Raw genomic sequence first — 21,432 nt, 5'->3', positions numbered from 1 at the left:
CCACATGCACGAGGATGCATTTCTAGGGTAGGCAACAAATGAATAGTGCATGTATTATTATTATTATTATTATTATTATTATTATTATTATTATTATTATTATTTTCAAAATGTATTCCCATTGCCATCATGATCATGTTCAATGTTTTACCTAAACAAAGGTGCCGGATTTCTATCTGAATAAGTACGAATTTGTGAAGAATGATAATCGAAGGAAATTGATGGGTAAGCTAGATTTATCTATTGTTGATTTAAGTTACGTCAGACTTACAGAAAGACATATCCTATACAAATCATCACTTATCTCTGATACCATAATTGTATTACCACTTTCCTTGACTTTTTAACCTTGTGTTGTAATGGAAAGTTGAAATATATATTTCTTCTGACATGTTATATATTAATATAAAACTTTACAGACCTCTCACAAATGCAACAGACATGTTTCTTAACAATACATTTTCAAGACATGCCAAAGAAAGCATGTTAAACGTTTACACGAATCAACCGGAAATTTGTTAATCAATCCATATACATATACGTCTGCCAACTTTCCAAGAAATAACATTATCGGCCATTTTCATGTATAAAAAATTATTTAAGTTACCTGAAAATTAAAAGATATTTATATGACAATCGTTTGAGAGATACGTTTAACTTGCACACTTTTATCATTTGCTTAAGTAGATGGCGACATTGATGCCCTATTTCTCAGGACTGGATGGCATCATAAAATGATTTGCCATGAGACTAGCAATAAAGTCAAGCAACATCATACATTTTAACCTGATTTTTTTTTCAAATCATCGTTTAAGTAAAGGACATTACAAATATCACAGCCCGACGATAAAAGTAAACCAGTGTCCTTCCACTTGGGTCAGCATTTTCCCGCCACAGACTTTTATTGCCTTAACATTTTACTCGTAAATTTGTAAATAATCACCATTTCCACAATCCTAAGAACGCAATCGGCTAGTATGCATATGCATGAAGATTAATCATAATTTTAAATCTTTCACAAGAGCATGTTAGTGTTCCATCAATACCAAGACTGCGTAGAAATAAATTAAATTGCTGCAATCGCACAACCCCATGGTTGTACGTACGGGCCTACATTGCAAATAAATAAATGATTAAAAGTACAATTGCACCTTACCTGTATGTCTTTATAATACAGTGTTTTTAGCTACTATAGACTATAGTCTATAGAAGCTATTGGGATGGGTATCCGTCCGGCGTCCGTCGTCAGTCTGTATGTATGTATGTATGTATGTATGTATGTATGTATGTATGTATGTATGTATGTATGTATGTATGTATGTATGTATGTATGTATGTATGTATGTATGTATGTATGTATGTATGTATGTATGTATGTATGTATGTATGTATGTATGTATGTATGTCCGTTTGTGAGGCGTCCGTCCACTCAAATATCTTGAGAACCGCAGTACTTACTGATTTGATATTTGTTGTGTAGATGAAAAATATGATTTTGAGAAACTGGTTTTTTTTTAATTTTTTGATATTGTTGAAAATAGGCAAATTAATGCCAAAAAGGTGTTTTTGGTAAAAAATCTTCTTCTTCATAACCGCTGGTCAGACAGCTTTGTTATTTGGTATACAGGTCCCTAGGGATAACCCAACTTAGATTTGTTCAAATTGTGATGAAATATGCAAATGTGTATTTTTAAGGAATTTTTTTGTCATTTTTGGTCAAAATTTGACTTACATTGTATGAATTCTTGTACTGTATAAACCCTATCAATTCACCCAGAAAAAAAATAATTTATATGATTTTAAATAATTGAATTAATTAGGAAATCATCAAAGCCAAAATAATTTTAGTGTGGCATTATCAGAGAGTTCAACTGTTTTTGACAGTTCATAGTGAAATGCTTACCATCTTGGAGGATTAAAACATGTAAAGGCAACTTTCCTGAATCCCAACTTTGATATATTCTGAACCGTCATTTATTGTGCCCTGTATGTTACCTAAAAGAAATTTCTCATGATAGTTTGTCATGATAGGGTGGTCAAATAAATAGAGATAGAGAAAGATCTAATTTCCATTTATGGTTGACTTGGTAAGGATAAAATAAAATTACTTTTTGAGGAAAAAATAGAGTGGTCAATTAAAAGAGTGGTCAAAGTGATAGGGTTTTATGGTAAAGCTGGGCTGTAAGATTCCTTATGTGCTATTTATAGCAATTATGCAATCTGTGTAAACAGTGCAATGAAAGTGTTACATGATTCCTTATAATGCTTTTGATGACCTTGAACTTCTTAAGTTTCAATCATTGTCTCTCTTCAGTGTGCTTTCTCTGAGTACTACAGTCTCAACTTATTCAACAGAACTTACTTACAATGTTATTGAAAGTTAAAATGTGCTCGGTTAATAGGATGAAAATACTGATATTAAAAGATACATGTAACCAGCTCAAGATTCTTTATAACCTGACAGATATATGCTGTTTGTTATGACGTAAATCTTGATTTGAGCAAGTCTTGTTTACTTTAATTAGAATGTAATTAACTTTCGTTTATTAGCTACTATAGACTAATATAGTCTATAGAAGCTATTGGGATGGGTATCCGTCCGGCATCCACCTTCAGTATGTGTGTATGTATGTATGTATGTCCGCTTGTGAGGCGTCCGTCCACTCCAATATCTTGAGAACTGCAGTACTTGCTGATTTGATATTTGTTGTGTGGATAAAATATGATTTTGAGAAAATATTTTTATAAATTATAAATTTATAAATTTTTTGATATTGTTGAAAATATGCAAATATGCAAAAAAGGCGTTTTTGGTAAAAAATCTTCTTCTTCATAACCACTGGTCAGACAGCTTTGTTATTTGGTATACAGGTCCCTAGGGATAACCCAACGTAGATTTGTTCAAATTGTGATGAAATATGCAAATCTGTATTTTTACGGAATTTTTTTCCATTTTTGGTCAGGCCATCCTGAAATGAGCTATTAAAGATATTCACCTTCTTTATCAATACATGTGTCACAAAAGGTTATTCTCTACATAACACAGCAGAGCTCTGTCAACTGTTTGAGTCGCTTGTTTTTTCAAAACCGCTGTTCAGACAAGTCCCTAGGATGACCTTAGCGAGATAATTTCATACAGTCAGGAAATACTTAATTTAGAATCCATGTCTGTAGTAGCTTCAGGGACTTTGGCCCTATGTTTATTGCACGTCTTACCTAAATCTGAAATTTTAAGTTTGTACATTATCTATGTAGCTCATTAACTTACTCGATGCAGTGCAAATACCTAAATTTATACGTCATTTCTCAAACAACGTATAATAAAAAGCATTGACATATACCACCTTTGCTCGAAATCAGTACAATTTCAAACAGACGTAACTCACGTGTACCCTGCAAGCACATCTTTGCTGCATCGACTAATGAAAATCGGTGAACACCATTACAAATGACTATTCATTATGCTTCCCAGCTCCTGCGAGCTCAGTTACACCTACACGAGCTGCAGTACAACACCTAACGGAAAACAGAGTTAACTGCACGTAAAACGGACGTTCTGACTGGAAACAGGGAATGTCCGTTGAGAAAACTACTGGCAAAAACGTCTCTGAAAATGTTGACTGTTTATTCGTCGTCCGAGTCGTACATAACCATGGGGCGACGTCTTTTCGTGGCAGGCATCCCTGTGGCGTGTACGTCACTGACACTTGTTTGGTTGCAGTTGCCTTCGACGGTGAAGTTGAAATTAAATGTCTCAATGTTAATTGTTGCATTAAACATACCCGCGACAGCACTTGCTTGTTGTGAAGTTATGGCAGGATTAGGCTGAAAACTTCGGCAGACCGCCAGTGAGAATGTCGCTCATTTGTTACTGTTAGTCGCTCGGAGCTACCGCGTATGATCCAGGCTTCTGATGTTTTTATGGCCGCTAAGTTGAGCCACGGTGTTCGGCGGTACACCTGCATGTTGGTTAACTTCAACTTCGGTTAAAACACTGGCGAATCTGGGCTTTACACTTACAGCTTACTTGGAAGTAAGTTGTACTTGGACCCGGTAGTAGTGGCTACGCTGCGCCGACGTCGCCCGTTGTCAATGTTTTTTTGCTTCGCTGACGACAACTGCTCTTCCGGATAACAAAATCCTCCTCACAGAGTCACACTGTGATAGGTACATATTTGCAATTTTGCTTTACCGTTTGTTTTTATTTGAAATGTCATCCATTTTACGATAACTAGCACCGAACCAAGGTGAAATGAAATCTTGCAAAATAATAATTTTTTGTGTTTACAAACATAAATAGTTCCGGGTAAAAATCGGTAAATACTCATTAACATATAGGAATGGCACAATATTTTTGGTATTGCACTGCAGTGCAAATACCGGTAGTACGTGCGCGCTTCGATGCAAGTAAACTGTGGTACATATGTAATAATGTTCAGTAGGTATACGATGGTGAATATAAAAAAGAAGAACATTTGTGCAACACTATTTCTCAGGCCTCTTTTCCCGGCGCGATTGCCGTTCAGCATTTAGCATCGACTCTACAGTTGCAGTTTAGAAATGAAGCAACTGACAAATATGTTTGGTAGCTAACAAACATCAGTGATAACTGTGTTTCAACAGAGTCTGTAAATGGTTGGGAAAAACACATTACAAACTATACTCATTTGAGATACCTGAAAAAAATAATTTATGTTAGTGATTGTCCATACTCAAGACTTCTGAAATAATTTGTTAATTATTGATACAATTGGCTGTTCTGCATGTCATCAATTATTTCTTGACCTTAGTTCATGCAACTTTTTATGTAACATGCACCTCAATATATCTTTGAATTCAAACAGCTATGGTAACAGCTCTGGACGACTCGATCGCTACTGTCGTTAAAGCCCTCAAGGAACACGGACTATGGGATAACACTCTCTTGATATTTCAGTCTGATGTAAGTATTTACTGAGGGGTAAACCAAACCCAACATTCATTAACTTACCTCAACAAAAAACTATTTTGCAGAAGCTTGCAATTTCAAATTTTACACTTTTTTCATCTGGTCCATTAATGCAGCATCATGACGATGATTTTCTTTCATTAAAATTAATATAGAAAGTTATGAACGAATACGTCAATTCCCTTTGTGATACTTAGAGTTTTTACCCAATATCGCCTGTTCCTGTGTCGTATCAGCATGAGTGTCATTTGTGCTGCGTCAGACACGAGACGAAGTCGAGTGTCTGACGCAGCACAAATGACACGAATGCTGATACGACACAAGGAACAGGCGATATTGGGTAATAACAGATTTATCATATACCCATGCCCATAATTTTACTAATAGTACGAAAAACCTCAAATTTTGAGGCTTTACTTTATTACGCCTTGCGCATAAATATCGGAATATTTATGTGAACAGGCTTCATTCATAAAGTATACGACGAAATCAACATCACGCGCGACATCGCTGCAAGTCCTCGGTATCTCAATGAACCCCAAGAAGAAAGATACCGGGATTCAAAAATCGTCATACAGGAGGAACCTTTCAAGGTGCAATATGCTATTACAATTGTAACCGATCAAAAACTGTCCTCAGCTTTAAATCTATCCTGATTTCGAACGCGCTCGATCGTCGTACGGCACGGAGCTCGCGCGGAGAGGGGCCGCCATTTTGTTTGTTTACCCTAAGAGTTGCCATGTCAACAGTCGTCGCGCGCGACATCGCTGTCACGCCACGCGCTCACTGCCTGCTCGGGGGGGGGGGGGGGGGGGGGGGGAGTTACACCGTGCATAGTGCCGGCGCCGCGCCATGCTAACGGCAGAATGTTTGCTAGAGCTTGGCCAAAAAAATACGAGAACTTTAACAGGAAAACCATGGGAAAACATTACAAGACTCAACATTTTATTTCCGTATTTGGAAACCAGAAATACCGTGTTCCTCGAAGCCCTTCAGTTTTTTACGTCGGCGACATCTCTTCGCAGGCCGGGAGCGGCAGCCATTTTGTTTGTTTACGTTATTTACCAACAAATTGCTAATGTAGTTCGGGAGAACTCCTAAACCAATGATGTTAATCGTGCAAATCTCGACGTTTACCGTGAAATATCACGGCTGATATTTTACGGTGAAGCAATATGGGCATGGGTATATGATAAAATCAAATTATCAGATTGTAGCGGTGTTGTTTTATTTTCGGGTCCGAAAGTGGTATGTACCATGCACGCATTTGTTTCGCTAAACTTTGTCATCGTATCAGACGCTGGGATAAATATGCATTTCAATTTGTTTTGAAATAAAATCCAATATGGCTGTCATATTGGTGGAATGTGGCCATTTTGTTAAGTAATCATGTTCGCCTTAATACACAAATGTGCATAGCGTAACCTCTTTGTACGCCTTACCACGTTCATATACAGCAATTTATTTTATAATTGTATTTTTTATACAACTCTTGGTAACTTGACCTCGGACTTTTGTGGATTACTAACATAATTCTCTCGACTTTACAAAACAAAGTAAAATAAGAATAAATCTTCAAGCGTCAGAGGGTCAATTCTCGGATTAAGAGGTGATGAATAAGGTTTATTTTACAATAAGAAATAGATGTTGGTAAATAGGCTACAAATTTTTCTGATAATAAGGACTTTTTTATATGACATAAGTTATTATCTTTTCTTAAAATGCCATGTAAGAAGTCACCATTTCTTCCCAGAATGTTTGTTCCGTTTGATTTTCCTCTTACTAAATAATCTTTGATATTTGAAGACCCCGTGTACGTTTAGACAATACTCTTCCGTCCATTATACTGCCATACCATACCATGAACAGCATAGTGTTGGCAACCCTACTGTTGACCTGAAATAGAATATCCTGAGAACGTTTGCTTCTGTTCACACGTCATTTATTTGACAGTACTATCTTTCTATTATTTATTTTAAATCTATTGTTGTTACATTCTTCTTTATGTCCTCTCATAAATCGTGAAATCTCAATTTCAGCATTAGCATCAATCTTCTTCGTAATGAACCTTTGAAATTGAAGGATTTTTTCTCTTTCAGAATGGGGGATCATCAAAAGATGATCACATGAGCATCAATTGGCCTCTACGTGGCGGTAAGAAGACACTATGGGAAGGTGGAAATCGAGTCGTCACATTTGCACATGGTAATATGTTGGAAAACGTCAGCTACGTCAATGAAGAGTGCGTAAATGTCATGTTCTCTCTCAATTAGTGACTTAATAGGGTCTGACGTAGATGTTGGTTTTATCTTTAACTTAGTTCTTTGCGTCTCTCATTACTCTGTTACTCTCCTCAACAATAGACCAAGAACAGTAAAATATTTTGAGAAATCAATGCACTTTGCTTTGGACAAGCGACTCTTCACTATGTACATTTCGGTATATACGGAAAGCTTTATAATTATAAGTCTAGTCAATATAGGGCTAGAGTCACCACAAATTGCCACAGTTTAGTTTTACAGTTGTGAGTTCGTACATTCTCAAGTGTGTCGCTAATGTTTCTGTTTCTTTTTTTTGTATGACTGTTTTGGAAATAGATTCTTATATATGTCGTATTTTCCGTGTTTAAACTAGTTTTCTGTCAGGGCTTATTAGACTCCCTTAGTTCTGATCTAAGGACTGTGCGTAGATTTCAAAGTAGAGCATCGTCCATAGTTTTGTTCGTTCATTTTAGTTATGTTGATTTGTGTTCTGTTCCTTCGGTGGCGTGTTTCATTTCCCGTACTTTGTGCTCTTAAATACGCTGTGTGTAACTTACTGTGTAAAATCGTCTTCGCGTGTACATGTCGTAATGTACAATGATATTTCATTTTCATGAGGCCCTTGAATGTTGCTCTTGGGTGTCATAGGAGAACTGGGAAAACTAGAATGTGTCAATTGGTTTGTAAGCGTTCTGATGTCGAGAATGTTCTATTTGTTCTATCGCTTACCTTTATAAATAATTACTCTAAAAATGTGACTTTGTGAAAAGAGCTTTCAAACGAAAAGTCGAAAGTTGAATGCGAATCTCTTATTCTCAACTACGGGTATAATTGTTTTGGTTGTTTTTTGTATTGCTGAAAACTTGCCGATAGTCTTGCTACGGAGTAACTTATGCAATACTTGTATGGATGAATGGGTAGATGGACGGACGGACGGAGGTACTTACGGAGGTACTGACGTACATACGTACGTACGTATGTATATATGTATGTATGTATCTATGTATCTATGTATCTATGTATGTGTTTACGTATGTACCAATATGTGTGTAAATTTAAGTGTTCGACCTGTTTTCCTCTGCTCTTCTTTCAGAATGATACATGTCGTTGATTGGTTTCCAACATTGGTTAAACTAGCCGGCGGAAACACAGGTAATGTATGCTCCCATGTTAAGGATGTTGATAGCAAGCACGCTTCATGGTGGCTGAGCCCTGTGGTTTTAGTAGGATTATTTTGTTATTACTTTTTTATCTTAGTTGTCTTCATGCTGCGTGATACATTTGGTATTCAAATGTCTGTACAATAATTGACCGGTTTTTTGTAGTTTTATTAAACTTCACATGCGATACAAATTTTAACAGTTTCGTTAACCTTCAACTTTGCCAACGATGTTATTTATTCGGCGGTATTTTGTAAGCCGGTTACAGCAACACTGAAATGTATAACAGAACCCCATGGCGAGGTGGTGCAGGCGCACTGTAGCCTGAGTATTTGAACGAGGGCTTGCGTTGTATTTTATGGCTGACACCGCACAGGCGTCTAGGTGATACAAATCAAGCCCAAGTAGTTGGCGCGCTCCGATGCAAGTAAACTGTGGTAAATATGTAACAATTTGTAATTTATGTTATGTTAGACCCAGATATGGATGGTGTTGATGTATGGGATACGATAGCCAAAGGTGACCCTTCACCTCGCACGGAGTTTGTCTATAATATTGACGTATGGCAAGACGACCGGAGTGAGGCGATTAGGTACTTAGCATTTTCGACATAAATACATTGTAAATGGAAAGTTTGCATTGAGTTTTGCAAAGCTGTAAGAAAAGTCATCAAGACAAGACAGTGAGGGAGGGAGGCAGGGAGGAACGGAGGCAGGGAGGCAGAGAGAGAATGTGTGTCTGTCTGTCTGTCTGTGTGAGGAAATGGAATATATGATATCATGACATTATGACAGCAGTTAGGTGGTGCTCGAATCTATCAAGTTTGGTCAACTACCATGTCACCGTTTGAGTCTGTTATCGTTCAATTATATTTAACCCATGGAACGTCCAAATAATACACCTCTTATTTTCCTTCAGGGTGGGAGACTATAAATTGATCAAAGGACGGATCAGGCATCCAAGTGAGTACGCAGTAATTTGTCAAGGAATAAAAACGCGCTAATTAGCCAGAGAAAACAATTTCAGTCACTTTTCAGTGATGGTTGTTTACTGTATTTTCTGTCTTTTCATAATGGAAACAAGTTTGAAGAATTCTTTGTGAGGGAATCAAATGTCACCTGAACGTGTAATGGTACACACTGCTTATTCGAGTCACTATTATTCACATGTTTTTATCATTCGTCCATAAAACGCTTATGTATTTGGTTTTACTTTGCAAAGGTAATTGGGTACCACCTCCCGAAAGCTATTGCAGCGGTGACGAATTTGAAAAGGGGCAGGTTTGGGGAATTGTCGAATTGCTATACAACATTAAAGGTAAGACGATCGAAGTATTACCTCCTACTCTTGGTTTGTTTGTACGTAATTACCTTCTCGTAACCATTGTATGAGGCATAAGACTTGTCAAGCCTTCAAATAAAAGAAGCCTTCAACATAGTGAATTTCTCTCCTCCTCGGTATTGTTTCCTCGACAAGATTGTCAGTAACGTTGTTCGTAAGTTTTCTTTGTTGGCACGATCAAAACACACGTCCAACGCGATTGTTTACGCTTCAAGGCCTGTGTCAGGCATCCGACTGTCTTGCAAGGAAATCTGCTTATTACATTACAATTTCAACGGACATTAAAAGCCTATGACACCTCCACAATATTCTTACAGACTAGAACAAACTTGATTAATTTTATTGTATTATACAAACATAAACAAATTCCTTATGCTTGCCATTATACAATATCATGGAGAGTTTATTCCTCAAAGACTTGAATGTGTACACCGGGATCCATACAATTTTGGTACATCCATCCCTGCTTTGGTTTGCTCAATTTAATATCCTAACCAACGTGTGTATCATATTCCCTTTATGGCCGCAGACGACCCAACTGAGCATAACGACCTCAGCGAAGAAATGCCCGAGAAAGTAGCAGAACTGGCAGCAAGACTTGATGCGCATAGACTGAAGGTTGTTCAGCCGATCCAAGGCACTCCTAATTACGCAGTCTCTTCTCCGGATAATTTTTGCGGTGTTTATTCACCTGGCTGGTGTTAAGATGCTCGTCAAAGTGCCATTAACACCCTGCCTTATGCCAATGCCTGATGCATACGGTATATCTTCATTGTGAACGTATGCCATGAATTATAGTCTAAATGTTGTCTCCACTCGATTTCGAGTAAACGTGACAGATATCTATTCTATATTTATGTTAATTAACTAAAGATTATGCATGTTAGGATGTGAATGTAACTTCATCACAAACAAGGTTGGAATAAACATTTCAAATAGTTATCTACAATATCTGCAATGTTTCCGCAAAGTTATTGGTTATGCCGAGATCAAATCATAAAAAATGTGTAAATTAATTTATGTTTAGATAAAATAGCCGGACGGCAATCTCAATTTTCGGTTTTCAGAAACTAAAACGTGCTATCTTTTCTAGCGCATGAAAATCCTTCTAAACTCATTTTTTTGCTGAAACCATAGACAAATAGAAAGACAGACTAGCAACGGGCATTGTTCAAGGTGTGAAGCGCTTACGTAAGCCCTCCATGTTCGCCTCGCCTCAGGTTGCTCTCGCCTCTATTTTCCGAAGAGTGCCGACCATGCATCCTTCGGTAATTTCCGGATTTTTGCCAATTTTTAAGCGAAAGTATGTTCGGCAAAGCTTGTGTTGTTATTGTCGTGTGGTGCTGAGCGGAATTGGCGTGCTGGCGAAAACGGGAAAGTTTTGAGCTTCGGGAAAGTGAGTTTTACCATTTTAAAAATTCCACTCACATTTTTATGAATATATAATGAGTGTGTTTGAACCAAATTTGAAAGTCTTTTATCGATACTGTATGGTTTTACTCAATGGTTCACGGTTAGTCATATCGCCTTTTAAAAGTTTGCCATGGAAGGACGTGTTTATGAATGTTATGTTTTGATTTGCGTGAAGCAGTGTTTCTGTGCTAAGAGCTCACAAAGTAAGTATTATTGCAACGCGACTGGCAGCACGATGCCATCTCGTCGTACTTTTCGCATAATCTCGTGCAATTATCAACCACGAACAAAGTCTCCAAAAAATCTAACACCTGCGAAGCTCATTTTAATATGAAAAGGCCATAGTCTACCGAGACGACCATGGAACAAAAGGCATGCCGCGTTGCTAGTCTGCTTTCTATTTGTCTGTGCTGAAACGTAACAGAAGTGAAATGAATTTACCTCTCTGAAAACAAAAATGGATCTAAAGAACAATATTCTACAAATAATGAATTATCATCTACACGTGTGAAGACTACACCGAGTCCTTTTGCTGCCAAGAATAGTTCCCTACGCGTGCTTTAAATTTTAAAAACACTTCGGATTCGAAGTAGTGTGTCAGCATATAAACACGTTACCATGGTATCATAAACTTTCATATTGCCTGACAAACAACGTCTGTATCGGAAGCCGCTAGATGTAGAAATTTTGTCACTTGTTGTCATTGTTTAGTACGGATATAGCGAGGGGCTAGAAAACGGAGACATGCATTAAATGAAAAAGATGCAATTGTTGGACTTGGTAACTTCCATCCAACTTACACCTGTGTAACAGCCTAAACTCGCTATAAACAACAACGCTGACTATCCTTGTACGTCTCCATTAGACAGACAGACAGAGAGAGAGAGACAGACAGACAGACAGACAGACAGACAGACATTATTGTATATTGGCGGGTTCTTAGATTGTGTGCCAGCGGACATTGTCGATACTCAACATATGATGCTTGGGAAGAATGGTTTTTGAACGGCTTCTGAAAAACTAAAAATGATAAATGCATCAATTCTTAACCTTGGTGCACTTAGCCACCGGTAACGAGAGTTATTTGAATATACTCTGGTGTGGTTAATTATCAACATGACGATCTTCTAGTTCGTAAACTGTGTATAATTTCAAAACCATTCGATTTAGTGACTGTACACTGCGAAGTCGATACAAATATTTAAAATACTACAATATTTGATAAGTACGACGACAATAAAACTTTGCTATAACTTTTGATCCCCCAAATGGAAACTTATACCTAGCTTCTTTGTCTTATCTGATCATTGTGTCATTTGAGAGAAGCGCCGACTGTTGTTGCTCTTTAGTCTGGTTCCTTAACATTTGTTGAATTGGATGTTGAAAAACAGATTGAAGATTAGCTTGTTGTTTGTCCTCTGCAAACGCCGTTACCTCTGGCTGAGGCCCCACATCACTGGTGATGATGCGATGCCCTGGCCAGCTGCAAAGACTGATGAAAATAGGGAATGCCCAACTCATGTCTTTGTGGGTGAAATTGGCCAGCAAATGGATGACTGTTTAGTGACAAACTGTAAATGTGAAATACATCATACAGACCACAAACATTATAACCTGTTTATATCTGCGATAAAGTTGTAATGGTGAACTACATAAAGTAGGACACAAAATTGGTGACCAATAAACTATCTTACAAAACATTTTACCGTTAAAATTATTAAGAAGCTCATATTGTGAAAAACATGAAGTGGGCCGTAGATTCGGTTGCCAATTAACTGTCTTACAGAATTAATCTATTTAGGTCACTCATTTAATCTCGTCCCAATCTAGTGAGGGCCCAAACACGCCATGAGACACATATTGTATCGGCCCCACAAGAACAAGGTCTAGTACATCACCCGGAACGGAACAAGTCACTGCAACCACGAACAGTGGCCTATGGCGATCACCGCGCCGGGCTGGCGAATACCATGTTGAGAAAATTCGCTAAATAAACTGTACCACATTGCAGGTTGCACAAGTGTGTGTTTTAGAGAAATAACCTAGAACAGCGCAACTTACTGAAGCCGTTGCGAACAGTCGCTGTTCTAAATGGGGTCTTCAAATGATGACCTATACAATGTCATCCTTTTTCAACAATACTGACTGTACCTACAGACTGACATGCAAATATCTAGCTCCAGGTAAGTATACGTCAAACATCGAAATCTTCTGATTGATTGTTGGACGCCTGCTGTTGAGGTAGCAGTGACACATGTGTTGACAAAGGGTGTTAAAAAACTGTAACAATTGCCAAACCAAACAGAAAGCTGAGCTGATGATCACATGACTCTACTGTAAAGATAGAAAAAAGTGTTCACATAAAGTGAAGACAACATTTGACTCTGGCTAAAGATATGTTTTTGTGCATTGCATTTACTAGATAATAAAGGAAAATCATAAGAACCAATGAGAAACTGACATTTGAGCGGTGATCAAAGTAACATATCAGACACCTGATTTGAGGTACTGGAAAATAAACAAACAAACAACAAACAAACAAAACCTATGTAATGGTTGTAGCAATTGATAATGTTGTCTATAAAGACAACTGTCTGGAATAATATCTTATCGTTAATTAACGTATAACATACCATTGAATGTGATGATTTAATATACAGATGTGAAGATGCATAAATCTTTGGCTAAAATCTATATACAGTTCTTTAAGAGAAGTAAATAAACAACAAGCAAAGAAAAATTATCATTTATACATTCGTGTAAAACATATCAGTAAAGACCAGCTATTGATGTAAAGATGGAAGCTCGCTCACATGAAGCGGGTACAACCTTTGATTCTGTTGTAAAATTTTAGATGAGGTTAAGCGGCAGAAATGGCAAACATGCTAGGACTGTCTGGGCAAAGGAGAACCAGCCTTTGGGTGACAACCTGACCTTCACCACAGGTAGCGCAGTATGAAAGTTTGCAGTCAGATAACTCATTTTATCACATGAACTGGCCCGTATCGCCACCTGTCTAATGTACACCAGCATAGATAAGAAACCTATATTACCCCAGTTGTAAGTCATCTATCCGGTGCTATTTTCAGTCTCGAGATACGGCGTTCACGCACCCAACAGTTTTGACTGCGTTCACTTACCCTTAAATAGCACTGCACATTTTCATATACACTACTTAAACTTTATTGAAGAACATGAAAATATGGTGTCGTTTATTCAGCTTCTTCAGAATTTGATAAGTAAAGTGTTCAACACAAAATTCGACTTTTGTTGCCTTTTCCCGGGTAAAACTGAATGCGGGAAGCGAGGGACACTTTTTGTCGTCTGCAGCTCCGGAGATTGCAATAGATCTTATACCAGTGCTAGTGTCCAGGCGTCCCTCAAGTCGGACGGAGTGGCCTGCTCACTATGGCTGATCAAACGCGAGCCAAACGTAACGAACTGGACGAAGACATTCTTGAAATCTTTCGCTTAGCAGGAAAACTCGGCGTGACGGAACCGATGGGTATTTTACTGAGGTGGAGCGAATACAACCGGCTCCGACTGTGACCACAACTTCCGACCCTGACCCCAAGTTCGCGATACGTCGAATTTTCGGAAGTCGGCAAACAACATCTCGTCGAGGAATAACGCAAGAAAAATCCCGAAAGACCTACGAGTTCTGCTGCCAACCAATTTCAAAAACGGATGACAGCAATGCGACCATAACCCTAGCAGATCTCTCTGGCGATGTGATGATTTTTTCCGGAAAATTATTCGACGATCATTCATTCTTGATAGCTACTATTTGTGCAATAGACAGCACATGCAATTTTTATTGTGTATCATGAGTTATATAATTCTCTTATCGTAATCTCTTATGTTCTGTACAGTGCACTGTGACGTATGTGTAGTGCGTTTCTTAAAAAATTTTAATAATAATAATAACAAGGCAGTATTGCTGAAGGCAATGAGTACTTGGGCCGTGATAGAGTAATTTTGAGGACAATATATACTACTATTCAAATATGGTCTTGAATTTCCTCCTGTCAATTAGGCATTTGATTAACTGGTTATTAAACGAAGCAATGGCATGACAACGGCAAAATATGTCTAGCAACTTTTGTGGAGTTTGAGGCAGGGGTTCTTTATTTATAGTGGAAATTGCTTAAACTCCTTAAATATTCAAATTACAGCAAATTTCTTTTGTTCTCGATGGTAGATGGGCATATTTAGATTTCTACCCTATAGTTATCCCTATATACCAAAAAATCGGACATCCAGCTCTATTGGCTTGCTCAGAATTACATATGCGCATAATTAATGAGGTACAATATGTGGTGTCATAAGGTGTCCCATCATACCAAATATGAAGGGTGTAGCACTTGTGGTTACTGAGTTGTGGACAAATATATATATTTGAGGTCAAAGGTCATTGAGGTCACGTGACATTTTGTCAAAATAATTGTATTGCTAAGTTATTCCTATATACCAAAAATCAGACCTCTAGCTCTATTCGCTCGCTCAAAATTAGATATGCGCATAATTAATGAGGTACACTATGTGGTGTCATAAGGTGTCTTATCATACCAAATATGAAGGATGTACACTTGTGGTTACTGAGTTGTGGACAAATATGTATATTTGAGGTCAAAGGTCATTGAGGTCACGTCACATTTTTTCATAATAGTTGTATTGCTATGTTATTCCTATATACCAAAAATCAGACCTCTAGCTCTGTTGGCTCGCTCAAAATAAGATATAAGCATAATTAATGAGGTACAATATATGGTGTCATAAGGTGTCCTATCATACCAAATATGAAGGGTGTAGCACTTGTGGTTACTGAGTTGTGGACAAATATGTATATTTGAGGTCAAAGGTCATTGAGGTCATGTAACGTTTTGTCGAACAAATTATATTGTTAACTTATCCCTATATACCAAAAATCAGACCTCTAGCTCTATTGGCTCGCTCAAAATTAGATATGCGCATAATTAATGAGGTACAATATGTGGCGTCATAAGGTGTCCCATCATACCAAATATGAAAGGTTTAGCACTTGTGGTTACTGAGTTATGGACAATAATGTATATTTGAGGTCAAAGGTCACCAAGGTCACATGATATTTTGTCAAAATGTCTGAGATATCTGCGTGAACCGATGGACTAACTGATGGACTCACGGACGGATATGACCCAATCTATAAGCCCCCTGGACTTTATCTGTGGGGACAAAAAACTGTGTCACTGCATCCTTTAGGCAATATGAATACGATGAGAAACTAAATTTTTATTTTTCTTGGCCTTATACATGGAGAACTGCCTTATACATGGGAGTCTATGGAGATGTAAACTAAAAAGTCCTCTAACACGGCCAAATTCGATCGCATTGTGAAACAAATCGACGTGCATCTGTATGGGGTTGGGTACTATTCTTGTGCAAAGTTTGAAAGAAATTGACCAGGGCATGTCTGAGATATCTGCGTGAACGGACGGACGGACGGACTGACATGACCAAACCTGTAACTCCCCCAGGACTTCGTCCGTTGGCCCTAAAAACAACGCAACAGTTATTACAGCTACACCGGCGTTAGGTTCATATCCAGAGCCCCGTACGGTCTGCCGCCGTCGCTTGAAAACAATCTCATAAACCTGGCCATATGGGCAACTGTGTATGGGCAGCTGGATGCTTGACTTTCCGGAGAAGGCGAGCTGTCACGTTCAAGCTCAGGATTATTTGTCGATCAAATTTCAGTAAATTTACCTTACCTAGATGAAATTTTGTCTATAGGCTGAAATTTCGCCGAAGTTTGACAAAATTGCATCGATTTTTCAGGTTCATATCCGACATTTTTGAGTTTTGAGTGCAGACAGAAATAAGTTTTGAGGCAACACGGCTGCGACCCCATGTTGACCCCTAGCCCTGCGTACGATGCTATGTGCTACAGCTGACACACAGCATCGTACGCAGGGCTAGCGAGAGAGTTGCCGACATCGACGGTTATTTACGAGAAGTGAATAAAAGACTGTCATTTTTGGAAGCGATCGAGTAGCTGAGGTAGGCTGGGATACGACTTGGGCCCAAGAACGCTGAATTTCGGCAGTAATTAGGCTTTTTACGTCAAGTCCCAAAATGGATTTGTAGTCACCGACCCTAGCTACGTACGGGTCTTTGCAGGGCTGTGGTGAGCGGGCGAATTAGCTGTAGCAGAACACACAGCATCGTACGCAGGGCTAGTTGACCCCAAGTGAAAATGTGTTCGCGATCAAATCTTCCTATATTTTTTTCAGAATTTTCAACAAAATCATTGCTTCTTAAATCTTTTGTAAAATATAAAATACTAAAATAAAAATGCGATGTGCCATGTCTCCAGATTTCTAAAATATCGTTTGTTGACCGTTCGACGGAATACTCATTTCGCAAACTTGTGACACAGATGAAATTCAATACTGACCGCCAAATAATCTTAATGAGACCAGATCATTCTAGACATCCTCCAATTATCCAACCATTCGCGTTAGAGTTCAGCTCGCTTAGAGTATCATAACATTCTTTGGCCTTCGTTTAGATCGACCCTAATCTCTCCCATTTAGGAAATAAATACACAAGCTACCTTGACTAAACTTCGTGCACCATCCAGGACCAAACGCACTACAAATCTGTCTTGACGTCATCATCTCTCCTTACATGGTAATCGGCATACCGTATTTTTTAGCAAAGGAGACACAGAATACGTCGGAGTATTCAGTTTCAAAACGTATTACATTGTGTGATGTTGTCAAAAAAGGTAATGTTACTGCAGTGGTATAAATTACAAAACACAAAAGTTCTAATCAGTTTATTTTGGACTGGCTTTACCCAACATTTCATATTGTTTCTTATGCCAGATTTGACCACGTGCTTACTGGCGACCCCTTTACATGCAAATTTTGTGTCAAATGGTGTGTTCTCCTGGAAAAACAAACGTACGATTTCTATATGAAGGAGGCGAAATTTGCCCTCAAAACTCGAAACCACCCCTTTATGGGGTGTACCTAGCTATTTTGAACGAGCTTCTCGAATCTGCAGCTCTATTTCGAAATGATGGTCTGGTTTTTCTCAGCTCAAGGATAAGTGTTCTCCATCGCTGTGGGCATTACTATTCTCAACTGGGGGTACAGTTTCCAGTCGTAATATTTTTCATTGTGTCCGGGATATAAAACCTTTTCTTTTCACACTTTTACTTTGATTAACACTAGTCCACATCTTGTCAGCGATTAAACATGTTTCAAGTTTAAAAGTTAAATCTGGTCTCGAGCCCTCTTGTTCGACCAAACTGAAATTACCCCTCCCACTTTGGCTCGTCCAGTGGGTGTAGCAAGGGTCGTGCCATCGCCTAGGAAACGGAGGGTGCACTAATTGTTGCATTTCGATGCACAGTTTGATTATATTCAGAAGATTTTGTGGCAAAAACTCAGATAGAGAAGCATTAATATTCACATCTCACTTATTCAAGACTGGCTGAGAGCAGCACTTCCATTCAGTTAACATCATTACGCCATTTATTATGCCAAGAAAGATGAAGCCAAGACATTTTGCCCTCCCTGGTCTCAGCCAGAAATGGTTATACCTTACAGAGTTTTTTTCCCACGGAATGAACACAAATGTACTTGGGCTGAGGCCCAAGTACAATAATAATATTAATATAATATCGTGTCGTATATATCAGAACCAGAACAGGGTTCAAAATAACTTGGTGCACGTTCAATGCACTATTGATGGCCACCTTGTTTCATAGAGCCCAGGAACGAGACAAGAGTAGACTGCCAGACCAATGTCACGCTGAGCTATTTCGAAATAAAAATATGCAGGATATTGTTATCTCAACCTGAAAGGTTACATCATCCTGATTTAAATCGTTGTTGTAGCTGTTTTGAATCCTTTCACCACCATGGTTTAGCCCATATCCATGGCAAGTGTGGACCTAGGCCTGTTTACAGGGAATGGGGTGAAGCGAACAGATTAATGTTACAGAGTGTTTCTCCCAACGGCAGGCTCTGACGCAGAGGGCCTTTGTGATGACTACTGGGCGGCCTTTTGAATACGAAGCATGAAATACCGTGACAATCAGCTGGCATTATGTTCTACGGGAGATAGTATGACCATATACAGCTTTTATCAACATACGATACGCGCACATGTGTATAAGCTTGTATAAACTTTGAACGCAACTTAGTGGTTCAACTAATTTCACATTGGAACTGAAACATCTCGCTAGTAAATCCTGTATAAAACAATTATAGCATGTAAAACTTTTACAGTAAATCATGACCGTACGTGACCTTTACGGCTCATTGCTGATACTAGTGCGCCCTCAACGCCAATTTGACGTTTTACTGACTTTTCTTCTCTTTGCACTGTGAAAAGTTGCGTAGTGCATGGTACAGGTAAGACTCGAAATGCCTTTTCCGGAAATTCCTATATAGACAATATGAGTACTACAGAAATAAATAACATTAGAGCGAAAGATAATAATGTTCATCTCCAGCACATTTCGTCAGATATTAAGGGCCCTCGATCTTCGAGCTGAAGCTATAGAAATGTACTTAGGGTGGGGGGGAGGGGTAAGATCCTAATTCATTTTGTATGGGTCAAAAGCGCTATAAGGATTCTAGTATAAGAAAGAATAAAGATAAAATTCAGAGAGTGAAACTTTATCACAGTGTGTTCGTCAAGATTGGAATGGACGTATTTCTTGTGGCAGATTATTGAGGTACACATGAAAACATATTTTAAAACATGGTTCTTACAAACAAGTAACTGCCATAATATCTTTTAACAAGATCTTGAATCAACTATACTTTGTGAAACTTCTGATTAGATTTTGAAAGAGCTAACATGAAATATAAACCTTTATATCATGTAAACAATTAAATAAATGCAAATAAATAAATAAAATAAAATAAATAATCAATCAGTTAATCATTTTATCAATTAATTAATTAATCAATCAATTATGGAACAAGTGAAGAGATGGGGTGTTGTCGTTATTGTCAGGCCTGAAACAATTACGGTATTACCAGGAGATCACTCACTAGACGAGCATTATTGTAATATAATTGTATCACATCGTTGCACTAAAATCGATCCATTCCAATGCTAGAATCTGCATACCGAGGCGTAATGCTGAATTGAACGGAAGATTGCAAGCATAATGTAAAACGTCGCAAAACAAAAATTACTGTTTTGTGACATTGTCAAACCTCCCTTCCTGTCAGGCGTACCGTAGCGATCAAATCACCTGTGACGTTTCTGGATGTGTAATCGTCTTTGTTATGGTTTCTTAATTAGTTAAGTGCCTGTTAATTGTTGTGTTTACGTTTTAATTATAGTAGCGAGTAGCGTACTGTCCTTGGTACATGCACTTAAGAGGTCAGTAGACATATCCGATGACATGACTGGACTGCATTCCAATGCGTCTCTTTGTCTTAGAGTGTGTAGTCATTTATCACTTCTTCTGACAGTTGTTTTTTGCCAACGTGGCAGTATTAGTATCAATTTAATATTAAGTAGGGATATTAATATACAGATTAGGCAATCATAATGAGCAAAATATTGTATGTCATTGGCTTAAGGCTTTGTTCATGTGCAAAAGTAGCTTCTGATTGGCTAGTTGTGTGATTTTGTTGAGTTAGCATCGGGCGCTGCTCCACGCACAGGGGAAGGATGCCGTTATGCCAAGCAGTAGTAGCAGAGATCTCTAAGCTCTGGACTTAGAGTTTTGTAAGCAGATAGAACGGAGTTGCTGATAGAACGGAGTTGCTGTATGTGTACGAGACATCTCAGACGTCTCGACGGCGAGGCTTGCAGTTATCCTGAGCAGCTGCTGACTTAGCCTCGAGGGCTTCAGCATCGATCCAGCGGCCAGTGTGCCGACAGCAAACCCCACTGAGTGAGACCAGAGTATCACCTTAAACTCTGGTGTTGCTGCTCTAAGGCTGCGTTCACAAAAAACAGTTGGGGGGGGGGGCTGGAGGAATTCAGGGGGGGGGATTTGAAAATTTTGGGGGTAGTGGAGGGGGACTTGAAAATTTTGCTCTACCTATAGGGGGGGGACTTGAAAATTTTTGGGTCCCTTTTGAGTTTTACATTTTCCAATTCCAAGTTTTTGTATGTAATTCAATGAAAAATAATACCATTTTTTATGTCATCAAATGTTGTAATGTTAGTAATAATTTAACAAAATCTAGAACCATTTTGTCACATTTCATGACTTTTATCTCAAAAAAAACTAAACATGTAATTTGTCGTAAAAAAACAAACGAGCCTCGTAACAGGGCAGAAGCTG

At 38.4% G+C, this 21,432-nt stretch overlaps 1 protein-coding gene across 1 annotated transcript in view; it reads left to right on the top strand.

The window, feature by feature from the left end:
- LOC139134185 (arylsulfatase J-like) overlaps window positions 1-10,663 on the top strand; it is a 40,941-nt gene extending 30,278 nt beyond the window's left edge. The window contains exons 8-15 of the mRNA XM_070701102.1: window positions 162-225; window positions 4,845-4,942; window positions 7,048-7,190; window positions 8,303-8,361; window positions 8,844-8,961; window positions 9,288-9,331; window positions 9,591-9,686; window positions 10,240-10,663. Of these exons, the coding sequence (XP_070557203.1) occupies window positions 162-225; window positions 4,845-4,942; window positions 7,048-7,190; window positions 8,303-8,361; window positions 8,844-8,961; window positions 9,288-9,331; window positions 9,591-9,686; window positions 10,240-10,415 (798 nt within the window). The 3' untranslated portion in view covers window positions 10,416-10,663. The remainder of the gene's footprint in view (window positions 1-161; window positions 226-4,844; window positions 4,943-7,047; window positions 7,191-8,302; window positions 8,362-8,843; window positions 8,962-9,287; window positions 9,332-9,590; window positions 9,687-10,239) is intronic.
- Window positions 10,664-21,432: the final 10,769 nt, after the last annotated feature.

The sequence above is a fragment of the Ptychodera flava genome, chromosome 1 (genome assembly GCF_041260155.1).
Source record: "Ptychodera flava strain L36383 chromosome 1, AS_Pfla_20210202, whole genome shotgun sequence".
NCBI lineage: Eukaryota > Metazoa > Hemichordata > Enteropneusta > Ptychoderidae > Ptychodera > Ptychodera flava.
This window is presented reverse-complemented; position numbering and strand designations above follow the sequence as displayed.